Below are 27,213 nucleotides of genomic sequence, written 5' to 3' on the forward strand. Positions count from 1 at the left end.
TCTGTCTCAGCTAAATCATTTCTTACAAGCAGGGAAATGGCCAGGACTCAGGTGTTGCCCCAAGGCTGCCCTTGGACCCAGGGAAACACCTAGGTCCCTGATGAGGGACAAGCAGAGGTGTGCAGCGTCTGAGTCGGGGCCAGGTGGGGTAACAGACATCATCAAACACTTTATTCGGAGAGTTTAAGTCCAACACTCAGCAAAGAGTGATCGCCTCAAGTCAAGAGAGTGACTCTGGGTGTTCATTAAAAACTACTTCATCAAAGTTAGACTGCTGGGATGGGACATGATTTAGCAAAAACCGGAGAGCAGACAAGAATGTAAGGACAAGAAGGACGAAAACAAGACGGGAAGACACTTTTTGGTTTGTTTGTCAGTTTTGCAAGATGAACAACGTTCTGGAGATGATGGTGTGTCAGTTGCACAACATGAATGTGCTTGATGCCACCGAACTGTGCGCTGAAAAAATAGTTCAGATGGTAGTGGCATACATATTCCACCACAACCGAAAAATACACCTTTTTAAAAGCTTGCTTAACTGCCACAGAAAGACAACAGAACACAATGTTTCTTACAAGAAACAACGTTTCTGCGGCCCGGAGGCCTGTGCGGAAGCCTGCAGAGCTTGGGCGGCTTTCCGACTCAGGAGATTCTGGACAGCGGCCGGCAGGAGGTAGAGCCCACCCAGTCCCCACGACCCGCAGAGCACGCCCCTCCGCTCACAGCACCGCCTTGATCACGCCCACCGGGAAGAGGCTCCATCTCACAGCGACCACCGTCGCCACGCCAGACCACAGACCCCCACCCCCGACTCGCGACCCTAGGCCCGGCTGGGTCTTACCGGACGCGCACGGCGCTCACACGCGTCCCGCCGGGCCCTGTCCCTGCCCCGGAGGCGTGCCCAATCTATCTCGAACACGCCCCCGGACACGCCACGCCCCGTGCCCGCCCACAACAAGATGCGCAGGCTCGGGGGCGGGGCGGAGACTGCCTCGGTCTCGCGACACCGCGGCCAGGCGCGAGTTTTCGGGACTCCGTGGGAAGCGGCGCGAGCGCCGCCCCAGAGCGCTTCCGCAAAGATGGCGGCGGCGGGCGGTACGCGGTTGGCAGCCTGGGGCGAAAGGCTGCGGCGGAGTTTCTCTGCCGGCCGGCGTGCCTGGCCGGGCCCCGGGCCCGTGGCGGCGGCAGTGGCCGGCGTGGCAGTGGCGGGAGCAGGAGCTGCGTGGTACCACGGCCGCGTGAACGTGGCGGCGCCCCAGGGCAGCCTCACCGTCCTAGCTCAGGTACGGGATGGGCCCAGTCCGGCAGCCCCGCCGCGCCCCTCAGCCCTCGGGCGCCCGGAGGGTGGGGATGAGGAGTGGGCGTCTGGGGAGGCCCTGGGGCAGCCGTCTACTCTCGGGGACGTGGGGGCGTGTCTGGTGCAGGCCGCCCCGGCCCGCAGGACCGCCAGGTGGCCGAGCTGTGCCAGCAGTGAACTCTTCAATAATGAAAGCGTCCGCCCTAAAAGTCGGTCGGTTCATGATTGCTGGTTTCGTGGTCAACTGTCAAGAACATTGCTGCATGTCATAAACCTGTGTGCTTCCATGGGCTCTTAAGTACCAAGCTAAAGACGTTTCTTCTAAAACTGCCGTGTTTAAAAATAAAGGTCATGTTCCCTGGTTCCGCATTAATTTTCCACGTAAAACATTTGAAGCTTAGAGAGTAAAGTTTGTGTGTGAATACTTTTGAAAATTTAAAGCAGTAATCTTTTTCTGTGGTTAGGCTTAAGGCTTACATTTTTTCGTTCTAATGGCCTTGAGTTCTGACAGACTCAACAAGCTGGCCTTGTAACTTAAAACTAAATATTGACAGTATTTTTACTTGTACTAAATTAAGATACCACAGAGTGAATACATGCAATAACTCTTCTCCCAACCTCATACCATTTCTGATCCCAGGAGGAAGAATCTAACAGCGTTTTATAGCATTTTTGTTCATTCTGTGTCAAACAGTTCAGTTTACTTTTCATCTTTGGTTTCTCTGCTTCTGTTTCATCCCTTTAGTTCATCCTGTTTAGTTAATCTTCCCAAGAGTGTCACTTTAACCACATCATGTATCCTTATTCAGAGAAAACTCATGCTCCTAGGATAAAAATCCACATTTTTAAGTTTTGTTATTCAGAGCCCTCTGTAGTCACAGTCTGACATCGAGCTTCACCTGCCTGTTTCCTCCGTCCTTGGAACAAGGGGCCTGTCCATCCCTCTGCTGCCCCAGTTGCTGTTCTGCTGGCCACAGCACCACCACCACTTTGGAGTCACTTGTGCACAGTCTAGAACTACTGAGCTACACATGCTTTTGACACAGCTGCTGCTGCTAAGTCGCTTCAGTCGTGTCCGACTCTGTGCGACCCCATAGACGGCAGCCCACTGGGCTCTGCCGTCCCTGGGATTCTCCAGGCAAGAATACTGGAGTGGGTTGCCATTTCCTTCTCCAGTGCATGAAAGGGAAAAGTGAAAGTGAAGTCGCTCAGTCGTATCCAACTCTTAGCGACCCCATGGACTGTAGCCTACCAGGCTCCTCCGTCCATGGGATTTTCCATGCAAGAGTACTGGAGTGGGGTGCCATTGCCTTCTCCATTTGACACAGCAGTATATATTATATAATTATTTTATGGCAAGGTGGTAATTCCTAACATGGTTTTAATAATAGTCATGATGTCCTTCATTTCTAGTCATCACACTAAGTGATTTCTCCAATAAAAATGGTGAATTTATATTCATTTGCTCATGCACTTTTTGGGTTTCCATTGTGACCAGTGCTTGCAATTGTGGGGGTTAGTCAGGAATTCAGGCTTGAATTCGAGGTCATGGAACAGCAGATAGATTGGAATTTTCCTTCTTTCTACTTTCCACAATTCTCAAAGTGCTGCCTCTGTGCCAGGCAGAATGCAAGGAGCTGAGAATTCAAGACACATTTCAAGTGCTCACAGTTTAATGCAGGGGGCAACTTTAATACAGGGTGAGGGGGTGATAAATGCTGGTGCCCTGGGGGCATCTGGAAGAGCCCTGCACACAAAGCTGGTGTCCTGAAGTCATGACCTGTGGGATGACCATGGTTCGCAGGGCAGGGAGAAGGGAGTGAGCATTGCAGGCACGGGGACAGCATTGCAGTGGTCTGGAGAGAAGGATTGGACTGGTAGGACCTGGGCTGTAGAAGATGAGGTTCAGAACCAGTGGTGGGGTATCAGGTCAGAAAAAAGTTTTTTATCTAGAGGACAGCAGGCAGCCATCCTGGGGATTCCTAACCTTCATGGTTAGGAATGGTCCCCTGAGAATACAGGCCTAGAATTCAGGGAGTCTGGGGCTTTCCTGATGGCTCAGATGTTAAAGAATCTGCCTGCAATGCGGGAGACACGGGTTTGATCCGAGGGTCAAAAAGATCTCCTGGAGAAGGAAATGGCAACCCACTTCAGTATTCTTACCTGGAAAATCCCATGGACAGAGGAGCCTGGAGTGCTGCAGTCTTTGGGGTCGCAAAGAGTCGGACACGGCTAAAGCAACTTAGCACATGAACTTAAATGGAAAAAGATGACATTTTTGTTTTCAATGACCTATAAACTTAACATTTTCTTAATTTGTGAGTGTAGGCAACTAGCTGCAGAAGTATTAACAGTACCTGACTGTAATCAATAGCAATCTCAGATATTTTCCTATTCTGATACCATTGTTACAGATATCTCAACATAACACTTCTTTGACATTAGAGTGCTTATTCAGCTTGCTGCTGTCTCATGTTATTTAATGCATAAATCAAGAATTACACATGTTGCACATTTGGCTTTCACCTTTGGAAAAAGAGTATGGAGTCTTTTTTGAAGAGAGTGGATTGAAAGCGAGTTCCAAAACTTGCAGTAATTCAGGAGAGAGGTGGTGTTGGCTCAATTAGTGGATGAATTGGAAAGAAGTTTAGAAGATAAATTTGCAGAGTCTGAGTTGCTGGAATCTTGTGTAAAATGTAATTGTTTCAGAAAATAATACAGGTTCGCTGCCCCCCACTATCCAAAAGTAGAGCATTTCTTTGAAACCTTTTGTAAGCTGGAATGGTGTAAAATCAAAGAGCAGTTTACCTTAGACACATCTTGCTCACGGATACATGGAATAAATGGAGCTGAGTCACAGATGTTCACAGACACAGTTCGAGCTCTGGCATCTGATGCTGAGATGCTGAGTGCAGCTCCAGGGAGGAAGCTTGGCGGGGCCACTCTTGCTGCCTGGGATGTGTGCTGCCCCTATGATGGTTCGCCAAAAAAGGCTGAGCACTACTTTCGACTTTTGCCTTTTTTTCGTAAAAGCAAAAATCCTCTTCAGATTTTTTTTGGTTAGCAGATACGAGTACCAGTGTAGGTCTTTGGTGAAAGTAAGTGGCCTGAAGCAGAGGACTCCTACAGGAATCCTGTACCAGTGATGACATCTGGCCAACAACATATTATTGCCTCTTTCAGAGAGCCTCCAGAGCATGTCAGCCTACCAGTCACATTTATGTAAGCTGCTTCCTCTGAAACACTTTAGTATATTTGAAAACTTATAGGTTTTAGTATTAACTCTCTTTAAGTATTGTTATATTTGATTCTGGCATAGTAAAATGAGATAAGACATGATAGAAGGGAGAAGACAAAATTATTTTATTATTCCAAGCCATTCTGCTTTAAAAGAATAGAAGTCCTTAATAAGCCTTGCTATGTTAAAAAAAAAAAAAAATACACACACACACACCCCCCATATATGTATAGTTACCTCATGGGGAAAGCAGTTAGGAGCTCTAGAGTTTTTGAGTTGCAATGGCAAAATTATTTTCTTCCTGCAGGAATTTCAATAATATATAAAAGTTTTATAGTTTTTATTGTATTTTGTTTTTGGAAACTAGAAACAATATATTGGTGAACCAAAACTGATGAAAACAAATCTCCATATCACTAAGTAAATCTCTAGTGACATGTAAGATCAGACTTAGGGTAAAACTTGTCTGAATCATTTTGATACTATAAATGCTTATAATAAGGCCTAAAACCAGAAGGGGGAGGAGAAAAAATAGAGTCAAAATTCATTACAGTTGGAGGTTGACAACGATTATGTTTTATTTGTTCTTATGAATATTTCATTTGTCCTATAAATTTTTACACTTTTTGGCCTTATAATTTTCAAGTTACATGTGATATTGAATATGTTTCCCTGACTTCATAGTAGGATTTTGGGGTTTGCTTTTTAATGAAAAATTTGTCCACTATGCTTAAAGTAAAATTATTGTGTATAACTGAGTCCATTGTTGTGCTTAGTCGCTCAGTCGTGTCTGACTCTTTGCGATCCTATGGGCTACGATAGCCTGCCAGGTTCCTCTGTCCATGGAATTCTCCAAGCAAGAATACTGGAGTGGGTTGCAATGCCCTCCTCCAGGGGATCTTCCCAACCCAGGGATCGAACCCAGGTTTCCCACATTGCAGGCGGATTCTTTACCGTCTGAGCCACCAGGGAAGCCCTACCTAGTCCGTAATACTGTATACATGTTTTCTATTCTGTGTAAATCCAAACTCCTTATTCTGTAGATTGATATGTGTCAGATTCCATTTGATATTGTTTATTTGTATTTATAAATTCTTGGAAGCTTTCCTTAACATTTAATCTGTTTTTATTTTATAGAAAACTTATCGCTTCCTGAAATTGTTTTATTTACTTGTTTCTTTTGTCTGTCTTAGAAGGATAGCCTCTTATCTTTTTCATCTGTGTATTCTTGGTGCATAAAACATTCACAATTACATAATGTTTGTCCAAAGAGTGAATAAATGAACTGCACTTTGTAACAAAGTGACCTTGTCTAACTTTGGTTTGATTAGCCTTTGTAGAAATAATAGACAATCAGTATCCAGAAATGTTCAGATTCAGCTGAGTTACTAAATGTCATGTGTATATTCAGTTACACACTTAGGGTTATAAAGACATATGCCATGTTCCCAGTAGGAAACCTAAGTACATAGGAAACTTTGCTCTATTCTGCCAAATCCCAAAGGCCTGGAAAAGTATTGGTGTACTAAGTAGGTGTACTAAGTATTTATTGAAGGGGTAAATGAGCTGATGAAATGTATGAGACAGTAATAGATGTTCCTTTGTCTCAGAACATTCTACCTGTTACTGTGTATGAGATTTAATTTTTAATTCATATTGTTAATACTTAAACCTGTCTTTATACAGCAAGCTTTTGTCTGGAGCCATCACATTAAAATATCAAAATTAATTTTAGAATAAAATAAAATGCATTTTCATTCCAATTATTGAGATCCTTCAACTTGTAAACCTCAAGCCAAATAAATTTTTTTAATTAAGTAATTTATTTTGACTGTGCTGGGTCTTTGTTGCTCTGCACAGGCTTTCTCTAGTTGTAGTGAGCAGGGGCTTCTCATTGCAGTGGCTTTTCTTGTTGAGGAGCCCTGGCTCTAGGACAGGAGGGCTTCAGTAGTTGCAGGTCCCTAGCTCTAGGGCACGGGCTCAGTGGTTGTGGTGCATGGACTTAGTTGTTGCAAGGCTTGTAGGATCTTCCCAGACTAGGGATAGAACCCATGTTCCCTGCATTGACAGGCAGCTTTTTAACTACTGGACCACCAGGGAAGTCCTAAATTATTTTTAAATTTGGAAAATAACCCTGACCTAGACTAAGGAAATGGCAACCCACTTCAGTATTCTTGCCTGGAGAATCCCAGGGACGGGGGAGCCTGGTGGGCTACTGTCTATGGGGTCGCACAGAGTCGGACACGACTGAAGCGACTTAGCAGCAGTAGCAGACTAAAACCAACTGTATCAATAAACGATTTTGATGTTAAATGTATGATACACATTTTTGTATACTATTGATTACACTAACTAAAGATTTACATACAACAAGATCTGTATCTTAACGACTGACTCATTTTTCTTAGGGAGAGAATGGTTTGATTTACGGGGTCAGTGTTTCTGGAAGAGTCAGCGTCCTAAGGACCTGGGTGTGGTTCTGGCTCCACAGGTGAGGGCAGGTGGCTGGCATAAGAGAGGCACATGAGAAGTCTGGGCACAGAAACAGAAGGGGAGATGGGAGCTGGACTGGAAGGGTAGATTCCCTTATAACCTTTGATCTCCCTGCCCCCCACCCATCTGGAGTCTGGTAGATTTACAGGCTCAGGCAGAGTCATTTACAGGCTCAGGCAGAGTCACACGCGGTTCGTGTGGCTTAGGCAGGGGTCGGTGGAAGTGATGCCCAGAGAGGAGGCAGTGAGAATGCAGATCCTCCCATTCCCAAGGTATTAGCAGCACTCCAGGAAGAGGCTTTTTGCATTATCCTTCAGTTTTAATTAAGGTGTAGTTGACATAAAAATTGTATATACTTAAAGTGTACCACTTGATGTCTTGTTTGTATATACTGTGAATTGGTCAGCACTGTCAAGCTGATTAACATCCATCACCTCACAAAGTTACCATTGTTGTGTGTGGGTGTATGGTGAGAACACTTAGATCTACCCTCCTAATAAGCCTCAAGCACACGATACAGTATTGTATGTACAGTATAATATATGTGAATTGTCATGCTGTCCATTAGACCTCCAGGACTTAGCCTGCATAACTGACACTTCATACCCTTTGACCAGCATCTCCCTATCCCCTCAGCATCTGGCAACCACTATTCTGCTTTGTTCTTTGAGTTTCACTATTTCAGTTTCACAGATAAGTGAGCTGTGTAGTATCTGTCTGTCTATATCTGGCTTATTTCACTGAGCTTAATGCCCGCCAGGTTCATCCATACTGTTACCCATGGCAGGGTTCCTTGTCCAAGGCTGAAGAGTGTTCGTCATCTTGTGGTATGGGTGTGTATCAGTATCTTCTTTATCCATTATCTGTTGATGGAAACTTGGGTTCTTTTCATACCTTGGCTCTTGTGAATAACGAGCAGTGACCTTGGAAGCTCAGATTTCTATTAGAGATACTGACTTTAGAAGTGAAATTGTTCATTTTTTGAGGAACCTCCTTACTTTCTCCACAGTAGCCTCACAGTTTACATCCCCACCAGTGGTATAGGAGAGTTCCCTTTCTCCACAGTCTCACCAGTGCTTATCTCTTGTCTTTTTGATAATAGCCATTCTGACAGGTGGGGAATAGTACCTCATTTTGGTTTTTGATTTGCATTTCCCTGATAATTAGTGATTCTGAGCACTGCTTCTTATATATGTTGGTCTTTTGTAGGTCTTCCTTTCAAAAATGTTGATCAGGTCCTTTGCTTGATTAATCAGGACTTTGGTGTTCTGTTTTTTGCCATCGACCTGAGTTGCCTGTGTATGTTGGATACTAACTCATCAGATGTGTGGTTTGTAAATAATTTCTTTCCCTCCCATGGGTTGATTGTTTCCTTTGCTGTGCAGAAGCTTTTTACTTTGATGTAGTCTTGATAATTTTTGCTTTTATTCCCTGTGCTTTTGGTGTCATACCAAAAAAAATCATTGCCCAGACCAAAGTCAAGAAGCTTTCCCTCTGTTTCATCTCATAGTTTTCGGTTCTTACACTTAAGTCTGTAACCCATTTTGAGTTAATTTTGAGTTAGTTTTTATATAAGGTGCAGGATGAGAGCCCAATTTACTCTTCTGCATGTGGCCATCCAGTTTTCCCAACACTGTTTGTTGAAGAGACTGTACTTTCCCCGTTTCATGTTCTTGGCTTTCTTATTGAAGATAAGTTGACTGTAAATGCGTGAATTTACATCTCTTTCTGTTCCAGTGGTTTATATGCCTGTTTTTATGCCAGTACCATACTTTTCAGCACCTGCCACTTCTGGTTTTATTACTGTAGTGTTGTGATAGATTTTGAAATCAGGAAGTGTGATGCCTCCAGGTGTGTTTATCTCACTCAAGATTGCTTTGACTTTTTCAGGGTCTTTTGTGGTTCCATAGGAATTTTAGGATTTTTTTTTTCCTATTTCCATAAAGAATGTCATTGGGATTTTGCTAGAGAGCTCTTTGAATCTGTGAATCCCCTAGGTCTGTTGCAACTGAGAGAGTGAGGACAGACAGTTGAGCTTTGGGCGTGCTGATATAGGGGGAGTTGTTGCTGACCTTGAAAAAAGGCATTTCAGTGAAATACTAGGGGCAGTTTAATTGGAGTGTGTTGAGGAGAGACTGAAGTAAGGAAGCAAAGAAAGGAAATCAGTTCAGTTCAGTCTCTGAGTCATGTCTGACTCTTTGCAACCCCATGGACTGCAGCGCTCCAGGCCTCCCTGTCCATCATCAACTCCCAGAGTGTACCCAAACCCATGTCCGTCGAGTCAGTGATGCCATCCAACCATCTCATCCTCTGTCGTCCCTTTCTCCTCCTGCCCCCAATCCTACCCAGCATTAGGGTCTTTTCCAATGAGTCACCTCTTCGCATGAGGTGGCCAAAGTATTGGAGTTTCCAAGGAGTCAGTTCTTCGCATCAGGTGATAGAGATGCTTCTTTCTAGAAGTGTTGCTGAAGGGTATTAAAAGAAACACTTGCTGGGAGAGTGATGTAATCAGGAGGCAAAACCTGGTCCAGCTCTGATTGTGGGGGAATTAGAGGTGGTCATCTTTGAGGAAGGAAAGAAGCTCCTGGAGCCCAAGCCCAGGAAGAAAGGTCAGGCCCTGAGACGAATAAGTTTTCCTCCTTCATCCTAACGGGGGGGGGGGAGCAGAGGGTGTGGCTAACGTAGCAGCTGGCTATAGATCTGATGGTGAACTGCTCTGGAAAATCAGGAGGTAGAATCAGGGACACTGGGTGGGTCATAGGGCTCGTAATGACTGCTGCTGGAGAGGAAGGCTGGAGGGTGGGGGAGACGGGTTCACGCACTTGTGAAGGAGAGAGCTTGGGCCAGTGGCCACAGACTTCTGATGACTTGCTTTTGGTGGATTTTTCCTTGTAGCTAAAAAATATTACCTAACATTATTTTTAAGAAGGCTTGGTATTATGAGTTTAATGTGAATAATATATTGCATCATGGCATTAAATTTTAAAATTAAATTCTAAAATAGTAATAGAACATCAAAGGTGGTTTTTTAAATTCACATTTTGAACTCATTTTGTGAGTACAGCCTGACTGAAACAAATGGTCACACATTTTAAATAAAGAAAAGCAAAGTGTGGATCCTCATGTTCAAATAGTCAGAAATATGTTAACTTGGACAGCAGTTCTGCAGGTGTTACTAGATGCAGGACTCCTTTTCTGTTGCATATCAATGAATATTTTAAAAACTCAAATAATGTAATTAATAAGATGGAACTATTAATATTTTAATTTGCTATAAGAGCTCTAAACAATTCATTAAATTGGCACATTGGAACTATCACAGCATTGTTAATTGGCTGTACTCCAATATAAAATAAAAAGTTAGAAAAATTAAATTGGCATTGCTTTATTTTATTTCAAGTTGTCTGACTGTAGTCATTATTTTTGTGAAGGGGGAGGAAAGGACATTAGTAAGATCTTAGCAAGGTAGAACAAGAATATATTGGCGTCTGCTGGGATTGGGGTGTATTTGTGCACAGTCCCTTGGATTTAATGATAGTGCTTTTAAAACTGGTTATGCCAAGGGCGATGAACTTGATAGCAGCATACAGAGGTTTAATAACTGAAACACTGTAAGCTTAATGAAGACGAAAGCTTTCTTGCAGCAGTAAAGCAAGAATGCAAAGAAGTTTTTATACTTTATTGCCTCAGGTAAAAATGTGTCTGGAAACAGATAAGTGATGACAAAGCTTTGATGTTAATAAATCCAAATGGAAGTCAGAAATCAAAATGTGTAAGTGGCCAGATTATGAAAAGAGAGATGACAGAGTTATACCCTGTGATTAGATGTAGTTTGTGCTTTGGGCAAAGCTATTTGTCCTGCATGAATGAGAAGTTGTCTTTCCGTCCTTCCTTGTGTGGTAGGACACTATCTCTGTATCCTACTGTAACTCTTTGGAGGTGCTTTTTGGGGAGGTGGGGACAGAGGGGCAAGAAAGGAAGGAAAACAAATTGTGAAAGCAGAAGCATTTTTAATGTGTCATTTTGCAGTTATGCTTATTTAGCTGAACCTGGAAGTAAAAAATTACTATTTACTCTCATTCTGTGAAGCATGTGTTCTGGTAGAGAATGCATTCAAATTAATGCTTTTGTTACCGTAAGCTTTGGAGCTTTATTAATTATAACAGTGCATAAACATATCCGAAGCCATCAATTGTAGCAGTATATGAACTTAAAAGTTATAGTTTAAAAAGTGATAAATATTTGGTAACATAAATGATAGCAAATATATTCTCTTAATCTGCTCTCCATAAAAAAAGATTGTTAAATGTTTCAGATTATAAATAATTTCAATATAGAAATAATACTTAATGGAATCCCTGGAGGAGAAGTGGCAGCCTGCTCCAGTATTCTTGCCTGGGAAATCCTGTGGACAGAGGGCTACAGTCTGTGGGGTCACAAAGAGCCAGACACAACTTAGCAACTGAACAACAGCAAATCCTATATTTAAGCATAGCCTGGTGTATATAGACATTTTTCATTGACATCTGTAGAAGTTTCATGAACGTGGGGTATTGCAGAATAAAATTTGTGATTTCTGTTCATTAAGAAATACGGTCTTATAAGATCTTTAGTTTGTCTGCATGTATACTGTATGGTTGGTGTGTCCTATATTAACAGTTGTGTGTCTTCAGTGTTTCCTGTCACACAACATAGTTCCAGGCGTCTTCCTCCTGGGTCTTCATCATGGGGCTGCTATGTGCCCAAAATGCAAACCATTTTTAAAGTTAGAATGAACCTTAAGAAGGAAAGCACAATGTTTTTTCCACAAACTGTTGTAGATATGCCTAAGCAAAGTATGATAGGGTTAACTTCTCCGCTGTTTGGGAAGATCAGTCATGTTTCTCTTTTGCTGGTGTACACAATTAGAAGATGTATGCATAATAAGAAATTACAAATGAGTTGGTTTCTATGTTTCTGAGTGTGTGCAATGTATAAATATCAAGAGGTTAAATCACACTATTAGTGTTTTAAAGACAATCTTTTCCAGTTTACATTTGTTGCTAACTGACTGAATTAGAGCCAGTCAGATCAGAAGCAGGTCCCTGATAGGGTTTCTGCCTCTGTTCAGAGCCACGGTCCTGGGGAGTTCTGGAGCCGAAGTCAGGTTGGGAGCCTCTCTGTGGCTGCTCCTGCTCTGGGTGCCAGGCTGGGGTGGGCGCCCCTGAGCTGTGGCTGCTGAGGAAGAAGCGTGAAGAGCTGATACCTCCCAACGGCTCACCCAGCCTGCGCTGAAGTGAAAGGCTTAGCTCCTTGTAGTGCCTGTTTCACACTTACCAAGTGAGGTGCTCTAATGTGGAGCCAGGCAGGATGGTTCTAAGGGAACACTGTGCTGTAACCAGGGAAGAGGATATAGGGGTTACGTACCCTCTCCCAAGCACAGACACTGTTTTCACATATAATTTCCAGGGGCCTCGTGCAGCAGGAAGCATGGTTGCAGTGTGGGGTATGAGCCTCTGCTCTAAATGTTTAGGTTACCTGCTTGTTCCTTCTAGGTTCTTAGTATTTGTCCTCCTTTACATCACAGAATGCTTCGAGTGTTATATCTAAAATTACTTTCAAGTGAACTGTTTGATCCTGTCACTGCATTCCCCTTTGGTTTTGGATGATTCTCTGCTCAGATCAAGTAATTTGCATGTTTGCTCTTCTCTTTGAACAGTCCTTCATTGTGTGCTGACTGTACATTCTCTAGCCCAGTGTACTGTCTGTTGGCCCTGTTATGCTGGCTCATCTGTTGACGTCTCTGTAAACACACAGGTGCCTCTATTTCCACATCCCTCTCCTTTAAACCATAAAGACCTGTCACTCGAGAGAGTGTCTTCACGTTTATTCTCTTCACCCTCTAGCACGCAGGTGAGGTGGGTCATTCAGGAACTCAGAGCCTAAAGAGTCTACTTTTGGTTTCATAGTAACATGTTTAATACTGGTAATAATATAACTATATACAGTCATTAATAAAGGAGTATCTAAATAGCAGCCATAAATATTTAGAAACTGATTTTTGCACTAAACAAAGTGGCAAAGTTATCCAAGTCTTCAGATATTCAGAGCAACTCTTTGGAATTTCACTAGCAATTCAGGTTTGGCTCTTAGGATTTCCTGAGTCTTTTCAGAACTTCAGGCCATATTTGAGCCTATATGTATATGTTCCTTCCTTTTCTCTACTCTGTTCCTACAGTTAACTAGAATTATTCTCCTGATTATGAAGAATACAGGAGTAAGTTGACCTGCAAATAAATTACCCATTTAACTACCCAGGTGCTAGTTCTGTCTATGACTACCCTTAAAGTATGTATGTGACAATTTACAATAAACGCTAAGTTTTCATTAGTGCTTGGTAAAATGTTCACCTCATCCCTTGCTCATTTGTTACACATACATTTTAATCAAAACTTTATCTTAGACACATTGTATTAAGTTATGTCCACTAACTCCAAGTAGAAGCTGAAAAAATCCATTGCAGTCTAAACCAAACATGACATAAAGCCTGAAGTCCACTGGATCATTCAGATTTATGGACAGAAAGTTTGCGGCAGCTGGTGCAGCCCAGTTTCAGAGCCTCCGTTTCTGAGATTCCGTGACTTCTACAGCAGCATAGAAGAAGATGACACACTTTGGGTCCAGTTGCCACTCCCACCACCTGTCCACAGCTCTGCCTCTGTGCTCCTCTGATGAAGGCATCTTTAAAATCTATAGTCACTAGCAGTATGTGGAAATTTGTGGTTGTAATAAAAGGAAACAAAGGGTCTTTATTTCTATTGTGTGCACACTGAGGTGCAGTTGTACATGATAGAGTACATACCTAGTTACCCAAGGATAGTTTAATAAATTGTTAATACCCTGATGCTGGGAAAGATTGAAGGCAAAAGGAGAAGGGGGCGACAGGATGAGATGGTTAGACAGCATCACTGATTCAGTGGACATGAATTTGTGCAAACTCCAAGAGACAGTGAAGGTTTGGAAAGCCTGGCCTGCTGCAGTCCATGGGGTTGCAAAGAGTCAGAACAGCAACTGAACAACAACAACAACAAGATTTAAACTATATCAGCACAAAACCCTTTCACCTGTTGGTTCAAGGACTGAAATCTATTTTTTAATCACTTTTTGAAGATCACACTTGGGGTGTGGAATTGGTTCCCATTCATAAAGGTTTGTTCATTTCTGGCACACTTTTTTGAACCATTTAACAGTATTAACCACATAGTAGGCACTGGGAACACAGAAGAGAGAAAGCCTGTCCTTGAGGCAGGCGCACAGGGGGCAGACACTCTCTGTCCACAGAGTTACCAGGCTTCAATGAACGCTAGCTGAGTTCTGCATGCACACTCTGAAAAATACCTAACCCACACGGGTGCTTGGGGAAGGACTCTTAGAGGAGGAGACAACCCGAACGCTTAACAAATGAGAGAGGGACAAGAAGCAACTCACATGCTTACCTTTGTGAAGTTTCTTAATCACAGTCAGAAGCCAAGTGGTTACTGCATCTGTCTTCTGGAAAGAGCTGCAGTTTAAAGGTTTTTGAAGCTCGTCAGAGGGAGCCAGGTAACAACTGAAACTCAGGACGTACCAGCAGACCCAGTCAGTTTCAGGAAAGTGATGTTCGCAATGAGCAAAACGAGGGTTGACGCTTTAAATTAGTGCAGTATTTGCTTTGTTCAAGGCCAATTCATAAAAATAATAATGGAATTTCAAGATAGAAGTGTAATTTTTGTTTTTAATAAGAAATTGCAAATCTGCCCCTTTGTTAAAGCTTTCATTATTTTTCCTTTTACCTGAAGGTTTTCAAAAAAATCTGTTCTTTTTGTTTGGGATAAATTTGTATGCAAGCAACATGTTGCTGTTTGAGGGGTGGTGGTGGGTGTTTTTTAATCCATTTTTTTAATACCAAATTTTGTGTAGGGTCAGGGTATGGGCTTAAGGGACTTGGCGCTAGAGAAGCAAACTGCCTTCGTGTTGACCCACAAGCCATAGAAACCCACCCTCACTCTGTGCTTCTGGGAACTGAGGAAGGTGTGGAGCAGGACAGTCTTGCTGGGTATTGGGGGTGTGGGACTCTGAGTGGGTCATGGAGAAAGTGGAGGCATGGTGGAGGAGACTACGAATGACTCACTTTCCTCCTGAAATCCCAAACTATAAAATACTTACAGCTACAGACTGCAGCTATTCCCGTGAAGGGATGGGAGAGAGTCCTCTAATCCATCCTCTTTGCTCCACACTGTGCTGTAGGATACAGTCTCCTCAGTGTTGTCACCCTGATGATCACCTCTCTTTCTGACTCAGCCCTCTGATAGCACTCTGCCCAGGCTTACTTAGAGTTCTCAATTTTGCAGAGACCTTTTTGCATGAGTGTGCAAGGTTCCTGCAATTAGATCATAGCTCATATCACAAAGGGTTCCTTGTTATGTGCTCCTATACTCCTCGGTTGCCCAAAGAGAAGTCACAACCCAGATAAATTTACTGATACCAGACCAACATAGTAGTCTTCTATTTAAATTTAATTATATAATAATGGAAAATATTGCTCTGGTGCATCTCTGTCTCTCTCCTTTTTATTTATTTTTTGGTTCCCTGTGCTATACAGTAAACCCTTGTGGGTTATCTGTTTTATACATGCTGCTGCTAAGTCACTTCAGTCGTGTCTGACTCTGTGCGACCCCATAGACGGCAGCCCACCAGACTCCACCGTCCCTGGGATTCTCCAGGCAAGAACACTGGAGTGGGTTGCCATTTCCTTCTCCAATGCATGAAAGGGAAAAGTGAAAGTGAAGTCGCTCAGTCTCGTCCAACTCTTGCGACTCCATGGACTGCGGCCTACCAGGCTCCTCCGTCCATGGGATTTTCCAGGCAAGAGTACTGGAGTGGGGTGCCATTGCCTTCTCCGTTTTATACATAGCAGTGTGTGTATCTGTTAATCCTGTACTCCTAAGTTATCTCTGCCCTCTTTCCCCTTTGGTAACTATAAGTTTGTTTTCTATGTCTGTGAGTCTGTTTCTGTTTTATAAATAAGTTCCTCTGTGTCACTTTTTAGATTCCACCTGTAAGGGATAGCATATGGTATTTGTCTTTCTCTGTCTGACTCACCTCATTCAGTGTGACAGTCTGCAGGTCCATCCATGTTGCTGCAAATAGCATTTTTTTTCATTCTTTTTCATGTCTGAGTAATATTCCATTGTGTGTATGTACCACATCTTTATCCATTCCTCTGTTAGTGGACTCTGGGTTGCTTCCATTTCTTGACTGTTGTGAATACTGCTGCTGTGAACATTGAGGTACACGCACATCTCTCTCATTTGAAAAGAAGTCAGAAAGTCATGGCTGATAAGTAACACTGGGAAAGTAACTATCGGAGATTGGGATTTGTCATTGTGGGGCTTTCACATTTGCTAAATGCTCCTTTCATACTTCGGTCCAGCTCTTACCCCATTAGAAAGGGGCTGATTGTTCATGTGTCACTTTATACACTGCTTGGTCGTAGCAGATGTGTGATAACTTACTAAGTAAGTTGGTGTTGGAGGCTTGTAGGAAGAATGTTTCCCTCATGAGTGGGGCAGTGAGCTGAAGCAATGCTGTCATTTCTCAGGAAGTGTCACGTCGTGGCTGTACCGAGTGACACTGAGGAAGCTGTATAAAGGCCCTGATATGTTCAGTTAGGGCTCCTGTCTTTTTTTTAATCCCTTGAAACTTACTTTACACGTTTTGTTTAGAACGTAAACAAAAATGATGTACTTCCTGAAAAGCAGTTATGGAGGAAGGAAATGTGCTGTTCTGCTCAGTGATCTCATCAGTAGAGAAAAGGTGCTGGTTTTTATTGTTACTGTTTATTTGGCTGAGTCAGGTCTTAGTTGTAGCACTCAGGATCTTTAGTTGCAGTCTGTGAATGCTTAGTTGTGGCTTGTGGCATCTAGTTCCTTGACCGGGATGATGGAACCCGTGTCTCCTGCATTTGGAGTGCGAGTCTTAGCCACTGGACCAGGAAGGGAAGTCCTGGCGCTTCCTTCTTTACTCCTCAGCATTCCGACAGTGGGCCCTCCTCTTCAGACAGACTGCAGTCCTAGGAGATATTTCTTTAACTCATTTATATAGGCATATGTCATTTCATTTCACCGTGCTCATCTAGGAAAAGCCACACTAGCTTTCTTCTCATCTCCGGAAAGAAGTCTAGACTAGGCCATCACTAGAGGAAACAATGGGCTTCCCAGATGACTCAGCAGTAAAGAATTTGAATGCCAATGCAGGAGAAACGAATTCGATCCCTGAATAGGGAAGGTCCCCTGGAGTAGGAAATGGCAACCCACTCCAGTATTCTTGACTGGGAAATCCTATGGACAGAGGAGCCTAGTGGGCTACAGTTCATGAGGTCTCAAATGGTCAAGACACAACTAAACACACAGGGAAAACAATATCCAGAGGCCACAGAGAATAGTTCCCAGAGCTTGCAGGTTTGCCAGGAATGACCTTCATCTCCCTCACTAATACTCTGTCATTTTGTAGAATTTATTGCGAAGCATAGCTTACATAGTGAGTATTTTTAATTTAGTCCAGTAGTATTTCATTTCATGTACAATAAAATCTCCCTGATTCAGAATGAAATGGAAAAGTTCTGTCTAATGACTGAAAGTTTCCAGTTGTAAAGTTTTCTCTAAGAAGAAAAGATATTCTTTAATTATACCGCAGAAAGTTCAAAGACAGCGAAACAGTTACATTTTATCCAGATTATTGCAAATTCCAAAATAAAGACCCCCAAATGAATGGGTTTTACTACATTTTGTCTGATGCAGTGTGTATATATTGGACATATTGAAAGCATTGTAAAGAAGGCCTGTTCTTTTCCCACCTTCTTCCTGAGAAATGCAGAAACCAAAGAATGTTCAACAAAGAAAAGAGCACTTTTTCCAATTTGTCACTTCATGGATAAAAAGTAGAGACAGAATGCTGAAGCACCTGTTGCTTTAAAGGCAATAAACTCGTGAAATGTTTTAACAGAAGTCATCAGCTTTCAAAGATCTCTTTTATCCAGTCCACATCACTCATTGCTCTTAATTCCTTTGTCACATTTTTTACTGCATTACAAGTAATCCTTGAAAGCCATGGAGCGTTTTACATTTAACCAGAACCATGTGGACGGCACTCTCGGCCGAGGCGGGCCCCACCCCGGCCTCTCCACCCCTCCCTTCCCCTACACTTGGCTTCTGACGCAGGCTAGAGAAGCACATCCCAGCTCTGTCCCTCTCCAGCCCAACCTGGTGGGTCTGGAGGGCTACGCTTTGATCTCCAGCAGCACATTCCACTCGCTCTTGTGCTCTTGTCTTCCCGAGAGACCGCGGTCCGCCAGGCTCTCCACTATTTATGTGTACAGTCTGCGTTGGCCAACAGGGTTGACTCCAGGTGTTTAGGAAATCTCATTCAGATAAACGTCAAGATTGGTACCATTTAGTCCGACCTACTGGAGTAGTTCTCTGAAACTGCAGTAAATTAGTTGAGGGTGAAGATGGGCAGAAAAATTCTCTCCAACCTCTTGGGTTGAGTAGCTTGAGCATGTTACTACCTTTCTTTTCCTCACAGAGTACATCCACAAGCGTGATGTGTGTCTTTAAGAATTACTGCAGGAATGCGTCTTGCCTAATCCTTCACAGTGTCACTTTGTGTATTACCTTCTCTGAGAACAACTTTTACGAGGTTCATCCCAGCAATAAAGGAGTCCTGGTTCTAGCCTTATTTAGATTTCCTGAAAGATCTAGAAGTGACCAGTCTCCCATGCGGTCCTCATGCAGGCCATGGCAGATAGCATCCTAAATTCTAAATCTGCAGGTTTCCGTGAGGTTTCCACTCTGGTTTTGAAGTAGGCGCCTGATTTGTTCATTTTCTCCTTGAAGCGCAGTGTTTTCATGTTGAGCCCTTGATGCCTGTCACACGTGTGGATGTTCTTTTCCCTAATTGCCTTTCTTTGTGCTTTTCTCCTGCCTTCTGTGTGATTTTCCCCCCATTGTTAGTTTGTATATTTTCTGCAGTGTTGATTCTAGTCTTTACTGCTTTTTAAAATTTTTAGTTTCATTCCACCATTTTTCTCCTCTGCTGCTTTTATTAAGTGCTGGGCGGCTCCCTTCAGGTGTCTGTCATCTTCATCTTTATCTTTGCTCTCCAATGTTTTAAAGTCCATCATTTTTTGTTTTCTCTGATTTTTCGCTGCTTTCTTTCAGAATTTGATTTTTATTGTAGTTTCCTATCACTCTTCATTTTCCTATAGAATTTGGATAGGCCCAACATCAGTTTTTAAACAGATGGTCTAGCTAGATAACGTTATTTGCCAAGACAGTGTGAATATGTAAGCTTGACCCCTTTCTGTCCTGAGCTGAGTGCTGTCTGTCTTCACACCGGAATCTCAGCTGCAGGGTTTCCGAGGACTGTGGGTCAGCTAGCGGCCCGAGGGATTGGAGGAGGAGCAGGGCCGTGTCCAGCTCTCCTCTGGGCACCCTGCCTTCCTGTCCTGCTGGGGCTTACCTCATCCCCTGGGATGGCCTTTGGGTTTCACTCTGTCCCCTGTTGGGGTACCTTCCCTTTAGAGAAATACCCTCAGACAGGGTTGCTGGCATTTTGATCAGTGTGATTGTGGACACGGTGTTTTCCTTGCCCGACCATGCCCACCTTTGCTGCTGCAGGATGGGAAGAAGTCCAGTGACGGGCCTGTAGTGACTGCAGCAAGTGACAGGGTTTCGGGGTTAAGTTTGCCACAGGATACAGGATGGCATGAAAGCCAGCAGAGACATAACCATCCATCCTGTTATGAGACCACTCGAGGAGGAGGATAAACGAGTAATTAGCCCCTTCAGTTGGCTCCCGTTTGGAAAGAAGAACTTGTTTATGTAAAAAGGATTACCAGTCAATCCTAAAGGAAATCAACCCTGAATATTCACTGGAAGGACTGACGCTGAAGCCAAAGCTCCAATACTCTGGCCAGCTGATGAGAAGAGCCGACTTACAAAAAGACCCTGATGCTGGGAAAGATTGAACACCTAAGTTGTTCATAATGAGTTAAAAAACACCTATTACTAACAACTTAGTCCTTTTTCTTGTTGTTGTTCAGTTGCCAAGTCGTGTCTGACTCATTATGAACAACTTAAGTACTAGATAGTATAAAAGAGCCAGTGTTTATTTAAAGATTTGGAAATACGGATACATATTTCTGACACATTATTTACTTTTTAAAATTCTCTTAGTAGACTGTATGTTAACATTAATATAATAAATGTAAATATTCTTTTAGCTAATAATGTGTGTGTCCACATGTAACTTCAGCTCTTCAGCATGCTGTGTTGTCTCTCGTGTCTCAGACTTCGCCAGTGCTGTGATGTCTACTGACAAGACTCTTGCCCACCCTCCGTTCTGTGTCCCATCTGTAGACATTCTGTGAAGCACTCTAGTAGGAATTAGTGTTTGTCTTGTTTCCTACTGGTTTCCTACTGGTTTCCTGCAAATACTCACTATTCACTTGATAATATAACAAATGATAATGTATCTGCCTCACATATAAAGTGTTCAGAAAATATGAATGAAATTCAATTTTCTGATGACTAGAATAAGAGTATGGACTTGTGTGATTAAGACATGCCTCTTGAGGTATTTTGATAGTAGTAATTTCAGGGGGAAGAAAAGGAAAGACGTGAACAGGCAAGTTCTCAAGGAGACAGGGCACTTTCATGCAGTGTTACTGAGTGTCCTGTCTGCGGCCCGTGTTCTGGCAGGCGCCGCTATGCTGTGCTTAGTCGCTCAGTTGTGTCTGACTCTTTGCGGCTCCATGGACCTTAGCCCACAGGACTTCTCTATCCATGGAGATTGTCTAGGCAAGAATACTGGAGTGGGTTGCTATGCCCTCCTCCAGGGGATCTTCCCAACCCAGGAATCGAACTCAGGTCTCCCACATTGCAGGCAAATTCTTTACCATCTAAGCCACCAGGGAAGCCCAAGATTGCTGGAGTAGGTAGCCTGTCCCTTCTCCAGGGGAACTTCCCGACCCAGGAATTGAACCAGGGTCTCCTGCATTGCAATGGCACCCCACTCCAGTACTCTTGCCTGGAAAATCCCAAGGACGGAGATGCCTGGTAGGCTACAGTCCATGGGGTCGCTAAGAGTCGGACACGACTGAGCGACTTCACTTTCACTTTTCCCTTTCATGTACTGGAGAAGGAAATGGCAATCCACTCCAGTATTCTTGCCTGGAGAATCCCAGGGATGGTGGAGCCTGATGGGCTGCCGTCTATGGGGTCGCACAGAGTCGGACACGACTGAAGCGACTTAGCAGCGGCAGCTGCTGCATTGCAGGCGGATTCTTTACCAGCTGAGCTACCAGAGAAGCCCTAAGGAAGCATAAAACCAGCTGCTCAAGGAAACCAGTTGTCACATTGTAGGGAGAGAATTAATACTGGTCAGAGGGCTGAGCTCAGCCACAAGGAGCTGTTGATGGCTTTGAACCTGGGGAGGTTTAAGCACCTGGAATCGCTGTTTTTTCTGTTTCAGTTGCAGTCAGCACTCAGTGAGCATGACTTGTGTGTAAGCGTGAAGAGGAAGTGATATGTCTGGGAAGATGCTGTGGTCCAGGTTAGCGCACTGCCTTCAGGAAGCATCTTGAGGGCCGTGTGCTATCGTAGTTCACAGGCAACGCATCTGAGTCAGGGTTACTGTTTTGACCTTGGCTTCTGCGCTGTGCTCGCTGGTCTGTCATCCTCTTCCAGTCTGCCTGGGGTGCCCCTTGTGGGTAGGAGGGTAGTGTGGTGCTGAAGAGACGGAGTGTGGGTAGGAGGGTAGTGTGGTGCTGAAGAGACGGAAACACTGTTGAGTTGTACACACCTGGTTTTACCTATCTCTACCATTTTGTCCACAATGTTCATACCTACTGTGTGTCTACTGTTCAGTGACTGTGAGGGTCAAATATAATTCATGGAGAATATTTAATAGTTCAGCGTGAAGCACACAGCAAGTGCTCAGTGGCAGGTTAGCAGTAGCTGTCTCCATATTGTCTCTGTGGCCTAAGATACTGACTCTTCCAGTGACAGTATTTTACCCGTTTCTGTTCTTGCAGCACTTTCCACATGTTGTGTGAATACACTCCTGAAGCAGGGCTCCTGATCAGACAGGTTGTGCTTTGTCTTCACCTGATCTGCTGCCTTCCTGTCTCTCCAAGCCTCTCCTCCGCCATGCAGTCCTGGAGCATACCATGCCTGCTCCTGCCTCGGGTCTTTGTTCCTTTTTCATCTCCTGCCTGCAGAGAATGCTCCCTCCATGGAGTGCCTGGCTCCCCAGCTGCCTCGCTTCACCTCCTGAATGTTGTCTTTCCCTGTCCATCCTGTGTGATGTGTTCTCCTTAGCACTTCCTTATCCAGCTCTGTGTCTCTTCATGGCACATCTTACTGCCTCACAGAATTTCTTGCGTTTGTTCTTTGTTGCTTTCCTATTTGGCGCTATGGGTTCCCTCGGGTTCACCGCATCTCTGCTCTGTCTCCAGTGCTCCAGTAAATCTCTTTTCAATAAATGACTTCAAAATTTGGAGGTTGTGAGGGTTGTGAGACCTAAACACTAAAATTACTCTTTAAAGATTATTCCGACTCTTTAAAAATTGTTCGTGTCCAACTCTTTGCAATTTCATGGACTGTAGCCCTCCAGGCTCCTCTTTCCTTGGAATTCTCCAGGCAAGAATACTGGAGTGGGTAAGTGTTCCCTTCTCCAGGGGATCTTCCCAACCCAGGAATCGAACCCAAGTCATTTATTCCAGAAGTAGCTAAGCTGGGGGATAATGCTGGGAAAATAACTTAAAATTGCGATTTCTTTTCTTTTAGAAAAGTGTGAACTCCGGAGAGATTACAGGGAAGCCGTCTCCTCGTAAACAGCGCTTCATGCAGTTCTCGTCCTTGGAGTATGGCGGGGAGTACTACATGACACCCCGGGACTTCCTCTTCTCTGTCATGTTTGACCACATCCAGCGTAAGTGGTTTGGTTTTTGAAGTTAAGGAATCAAATATTAGGGCTGAAAAACCTCTGGTTTTCAGAATTGGTAACAACTTTTTCTTCATTTTAATTATCATCATTCTTTGTACCATGCATGTGCTTAATTATTTAGACTTTTCCTCCCTTGTAGTAAACTTACGTATTTATTTATCTAAGAAATAGTTGCTTGTTCATGGGTTTTTCTAAAGAGAGAAAAGAGTAAGGTTTAAAATGTCAATAAATTATTAACAGGATAACTAATTCATCCAGGATATTAGGTTTTAAATCAATAAAACTATTAATGTTTTAAATCAATAAAACATTTTCTTTTTTGGGCAAAAAAAGAAACTAGGCTAAAGCAATTAGGAGGGTCATATAATGGAGTCATGATGCCAAAAAATCCTGAAAAAAATAGAATTAAGAAGCAAAAGTCCAAAAGCCATAAATAAATAGTTTTATTTCATAAACTGTCAACTCTCTGCTATCCCAAATTGTCAGAAATCCTTATTTACATTTATCTAAACGTTGCAGAGAGTAGACACGCCCCCCACCTACCCCCTCCACCCCAGTCCCCTGTATTGCCAAAGTGTTCTGTGAAAAGTTCTTGGCTTCCTGACACCTTGCAGAGTGGACACCATCCACAGTGTTGCCGTGTGGGTAGCTGCACATGGAACAGGCGGAGTGGGCCAGGGCAGGATGAGCTGTGAGACTGTAGGTCGAACTGGGAGACTGAGAAGATCTTGGAAGGCATGGTTGGTATTGAGGGATTACCTGAACAAGTGAGTGGTCACGGCCTGTTCTTGGGACAGTGAGTTCACCTATAGCTAGACCAGAGGATGGTGCTGGGGAGAAGTGAGAGGTCAAATGAAAAACAACAAGGGCCAGATGTAGAGATTGTGGTGACCCTGTTCACCAACCATAGACATGTGTTTCTGGTGGGGATGGGGGTTCATCTTGAACCTGTGAGGGAGAGTGAAGTGAAGGCTTACGAGAAGGAAAATAGTGTGGTAACAGTATATTTAAATTATTTTGGTAAGCTTCTATTCATCTAAATTGATTAAAAACAAAAACAAAAACAAAAAACAGCCAGTTACGTTACCAGCAGAACTGTTTGTTTGGAAGGAGCAGAGAATTGCAGTTTGGGACATGCATCAGTGATAAATCACGAGCAACCTAAAGTGAAGGAGAGAGAAACTGTCTTATGGAAAAGAGGGCAGCTCTGGGGAAACTGTTAGGAAAAGACAGCTCTGGGGGCCTGTTACCAGTAAGGAGTCCAGGGGACTCCCTGGTGGTCCAGTGGTTAAGAATGCACCTTCCAGCACACGGGACACACAGATTCAGTCCCTGGTCCAAGAACTAGGATTCCATATGCTTTGGGTCAACTAAGCCCTCCCATCTCAACGAAGATGCAGCACAGCCAAAAATATAAATAAATAGTCCGCTGGAGGAAAGTGGGGGTTTGAAGTGCAATGGCTTTTCATTGCCTGGCCAGGAGAAAGTGTTCCTTCTTCCTGCTGGGATCTGCGTGGACATGGGTGTTGGGTGTGTGTGAGCACCCCCATCCCAGCCTCCTGACTCACACTTCTTTGAAGAAAGCTTGACAGTATGTATCAGAAACCTTTGCAACATTTATTAATACTTACATCGATGCAATAAGTTCATTCCTAGAAAATTAGTCTAAGTAAGTAATTGGAGCGATACAAAATTTTCTTTTAAAAAGTAGGTTAGCCTCTTCAACAGGTAAGGAGCGTGGATGTCATCATTTCCTGTTCTCACAGCAAAAAAGCAGCTGAAAGAAAATCAACAGCTCTTCGTAAGTCCATGAGAGAGTTGAGACCACAGGGGGCACATACCTGAACACTGAAGAAGACAGACACAGAGACGCAGAGCCCACCCAGGGTGGATGCTGCCTGGAAGCCACTGCCAGAGCCAGCATCTGGCAGGAATGTTTAAAGAGTTGCTAGAATCTGAGCATGGGCCACCATGAAAGATAGAAATTGGTGAAAATCCAGCCATGAGGGGCCCCAGCAGTCCTTACAGTGAAGATCTAAAAAAATCCTCTCCTGGATTTTTCATGATGTCCTTTTTTGTGCAAAAGCTATTAAGTTTGATTAAGTCCCATTTGTTTATTTTGTTTTTATTTTCATTACTCTAGGATTCAAATCCAAAAAGATACTGCTGTGATTTATGTCAGAAAGTGCTCTGTCACCTGTATTTTCCTCTAGGAGTTTCATAGTGTCAGTTTTACATTTAGGCCTTTAATCCATTTTGAGTTTATTTTTGTATTCATCCTGCTTGGTATTCTGTGAGCTTCTTGAACCTGTTGTGTGTATGTGAACACACCATGAACCATGAACAGAACAAAAAGACAACATAGAGAATGGGAGAAAATATTTGCAAACAATGCAACAAACAAGGGATTAATCTCCAAAATATATAAACAGCTTCTATAGCTCAATATCAGAAAAACAACCCAATCAAAAAATGGGCAGATCTAAATAGACATTTCTCTAAAGAAGACATACTGATGGAAAAGGCACATAAAAAGATGCTCAATATCACTAATTATTAGAAAAATGCAAATCAAAACTACAATAAGGTATCACCTCACACCAGCCAGAAAGGCCATCATCAAAAAATCCACAAACAATAAACGCTGGAGAGGGTGTGGAGAGAAGGGAACACCCTACACTATTGGTGGGAATGTAAATTGGTACAGCCACTATGGACGGCAGTATGGAGGCACCTTTAAAAACTAAAAATAGAGCTACCATGTGACACTGCAATCCCACTCCTGAGCGTGTATCCAGAGAAAAACATGATCCAAAAGGATGCATGCACCCTTGTGTGTTCATTTCAGTGTTCAGTGCAGCACTGCTTACAACAGCCAGGACATGGAGGCAACCTAAATGTCCATCAGCAGAGGAGCGGATAAAGAAGATGTGGTACATGTAGACAATGGACTATTACACAGCCGTAAAAAGAATGAAATAATGCCATTTGCAGCAACATGGATGGACCTAGAGATTGTCATACTGAGTGAAGTAAGTCAGACAAGATTATCGTATGACATCCTTTATATATGGAATCTAAAAAGAAATGATACAAATGAACTTACAAAACAGAAAGAGACTCACAGACTTAGAAAATGAACTTACAGTTGTGGGGGAGGGATAAGTTAGGGAGTTTGGGATGGACATGTACACACTGCTATATTTAAAATGGATAACCAATAAGGACATACTGTATAGCATATGGAACTCTGCTCAATGTTATGTGACATTCTGGATAGGAGGGGAGTTTGGGGGCGAATGGATACATGTGTATGTGTGGCTGAGTCCCTTCACTGTTCACCTGAAACTATCACAACATTGTTAATCAGCTGTATGAGTGCAAGCAGATTATTAACCACTGAGCCACCTGGGAAGCCTTAATCCACTTAATCAGCTATACTCGAGTATAAAATAAAAAGTTTAAAAACAAAAGAATTTTCCCAAGTTTTACTTCACCTGGTTTCAGCCATAGTCCAGGTTGTTCTAATGAAATTTAAAGTTTACATGTTTTTTTTTCTTTCTTGTTGTTTTTATGCAGCCTTTGATTCAACCAACTTAGGTTCTTATGTTTCCACTTTAGTCTTCATTGGAATGCAGTTAAACTCTATCAGAAGGCATTTAACTAGATCAAGAATTGAGCAATTTTGAAGGCTGAATAAAACATCCTTTAAGCATATGATGTACTTCATCTTCATTTTTCATCGTGGATAAGAAGGAGAATAATCTCTAGTGCATTCCTGTGGATCATAGTGAAAAGAAAAACAAGGAAACACAGAGCCAACCTAGTGACCCATGATCCTCATGTATAAACAGAAAGAAATACACCAATCTGAAATTTATTAGCCCCTAAACTTATTTTTACCTGGTGTTTATCTTTCTGGACTCTGTACACTTTGTGCCTTTACTTATACTTCAACATAGATTTTGTTGCACATAAATACGTAAGGGTATAAATAATCCAAATTAAGATTAACCCATTGGTGTTAACAGTTTACTCTGAAAAGGGCTGTAATTAGGGCGACCATAGAATTTATTGTGGTGCATGTGCCAGAGTTGCCGGTAAGTGTGTGTCTTGGTGGATTTATCTTAAGACTTTTGAAATTCTACAAATGAATCTT

General features: G+C 43.0%; 1 protein-coding gene and 1 long non-coding RNA gene across 2 annotated transcripts in view; one reads left to right on the top strand and one right to left on the bottom strand.

Moving 5' to 3' along the window:
- The first annotated feature begins 1,062 nt into the window (after positions 1 to 1,062).
- The window catches only part of MICU2 (mitochondrial calcium uptake 2), a 51,582-nt gene continuing 25,431 nt past the window's right edge, over positions 1,063 to 27,213 (top strand). The window contains exons 1-2 of the mRNA XM_081549009.1: positions 1,063 to 1,283; positions 22,895 to 23,039. Coding sequence (XP_081405135.1) covers positions 1,080 to 1,283; positions 22,895 to 23,039 — 349 coding nt within the window. The 5' untranslated portion in view covers positions 1,063 to 1,079. The remainder of the gene's footprint in view (positions 1,284 to 22,894; positions 23,040 to 27,213) is intronic.
- Positions 1,064 to 10,387, bottom strand: LOC145529199 (uncharacterized). The gene is made up of 2 exons (XR_014071007.1): positions 6,793 to 10,387; positions 1,064 to 2,343 (listed from the first exon to the last, which is right to left on the bottom strand). It is a non-coding gene; the product is annotated as an uncharacterized LOC145529199 (long non-coding RNA).

The sequence above is a fragment of the Giraffa tippelskirchi genome, chromosome 12 (assembly GCF_054371585.1).
Source record: "Giraffa tippelskirchi isolate mGirTip1 chromosome 12, T2T-mGirTip1v1.2.pri, whole genome shotgun sequence".
Classification (NCBI taxonomy): domain Eukaryota; kingdom Metazoa; phylum Chordata; class Mammalia; order Artiodactyla; family Giraffidae; genus Giraffa; species Giraffa tippelskirchi.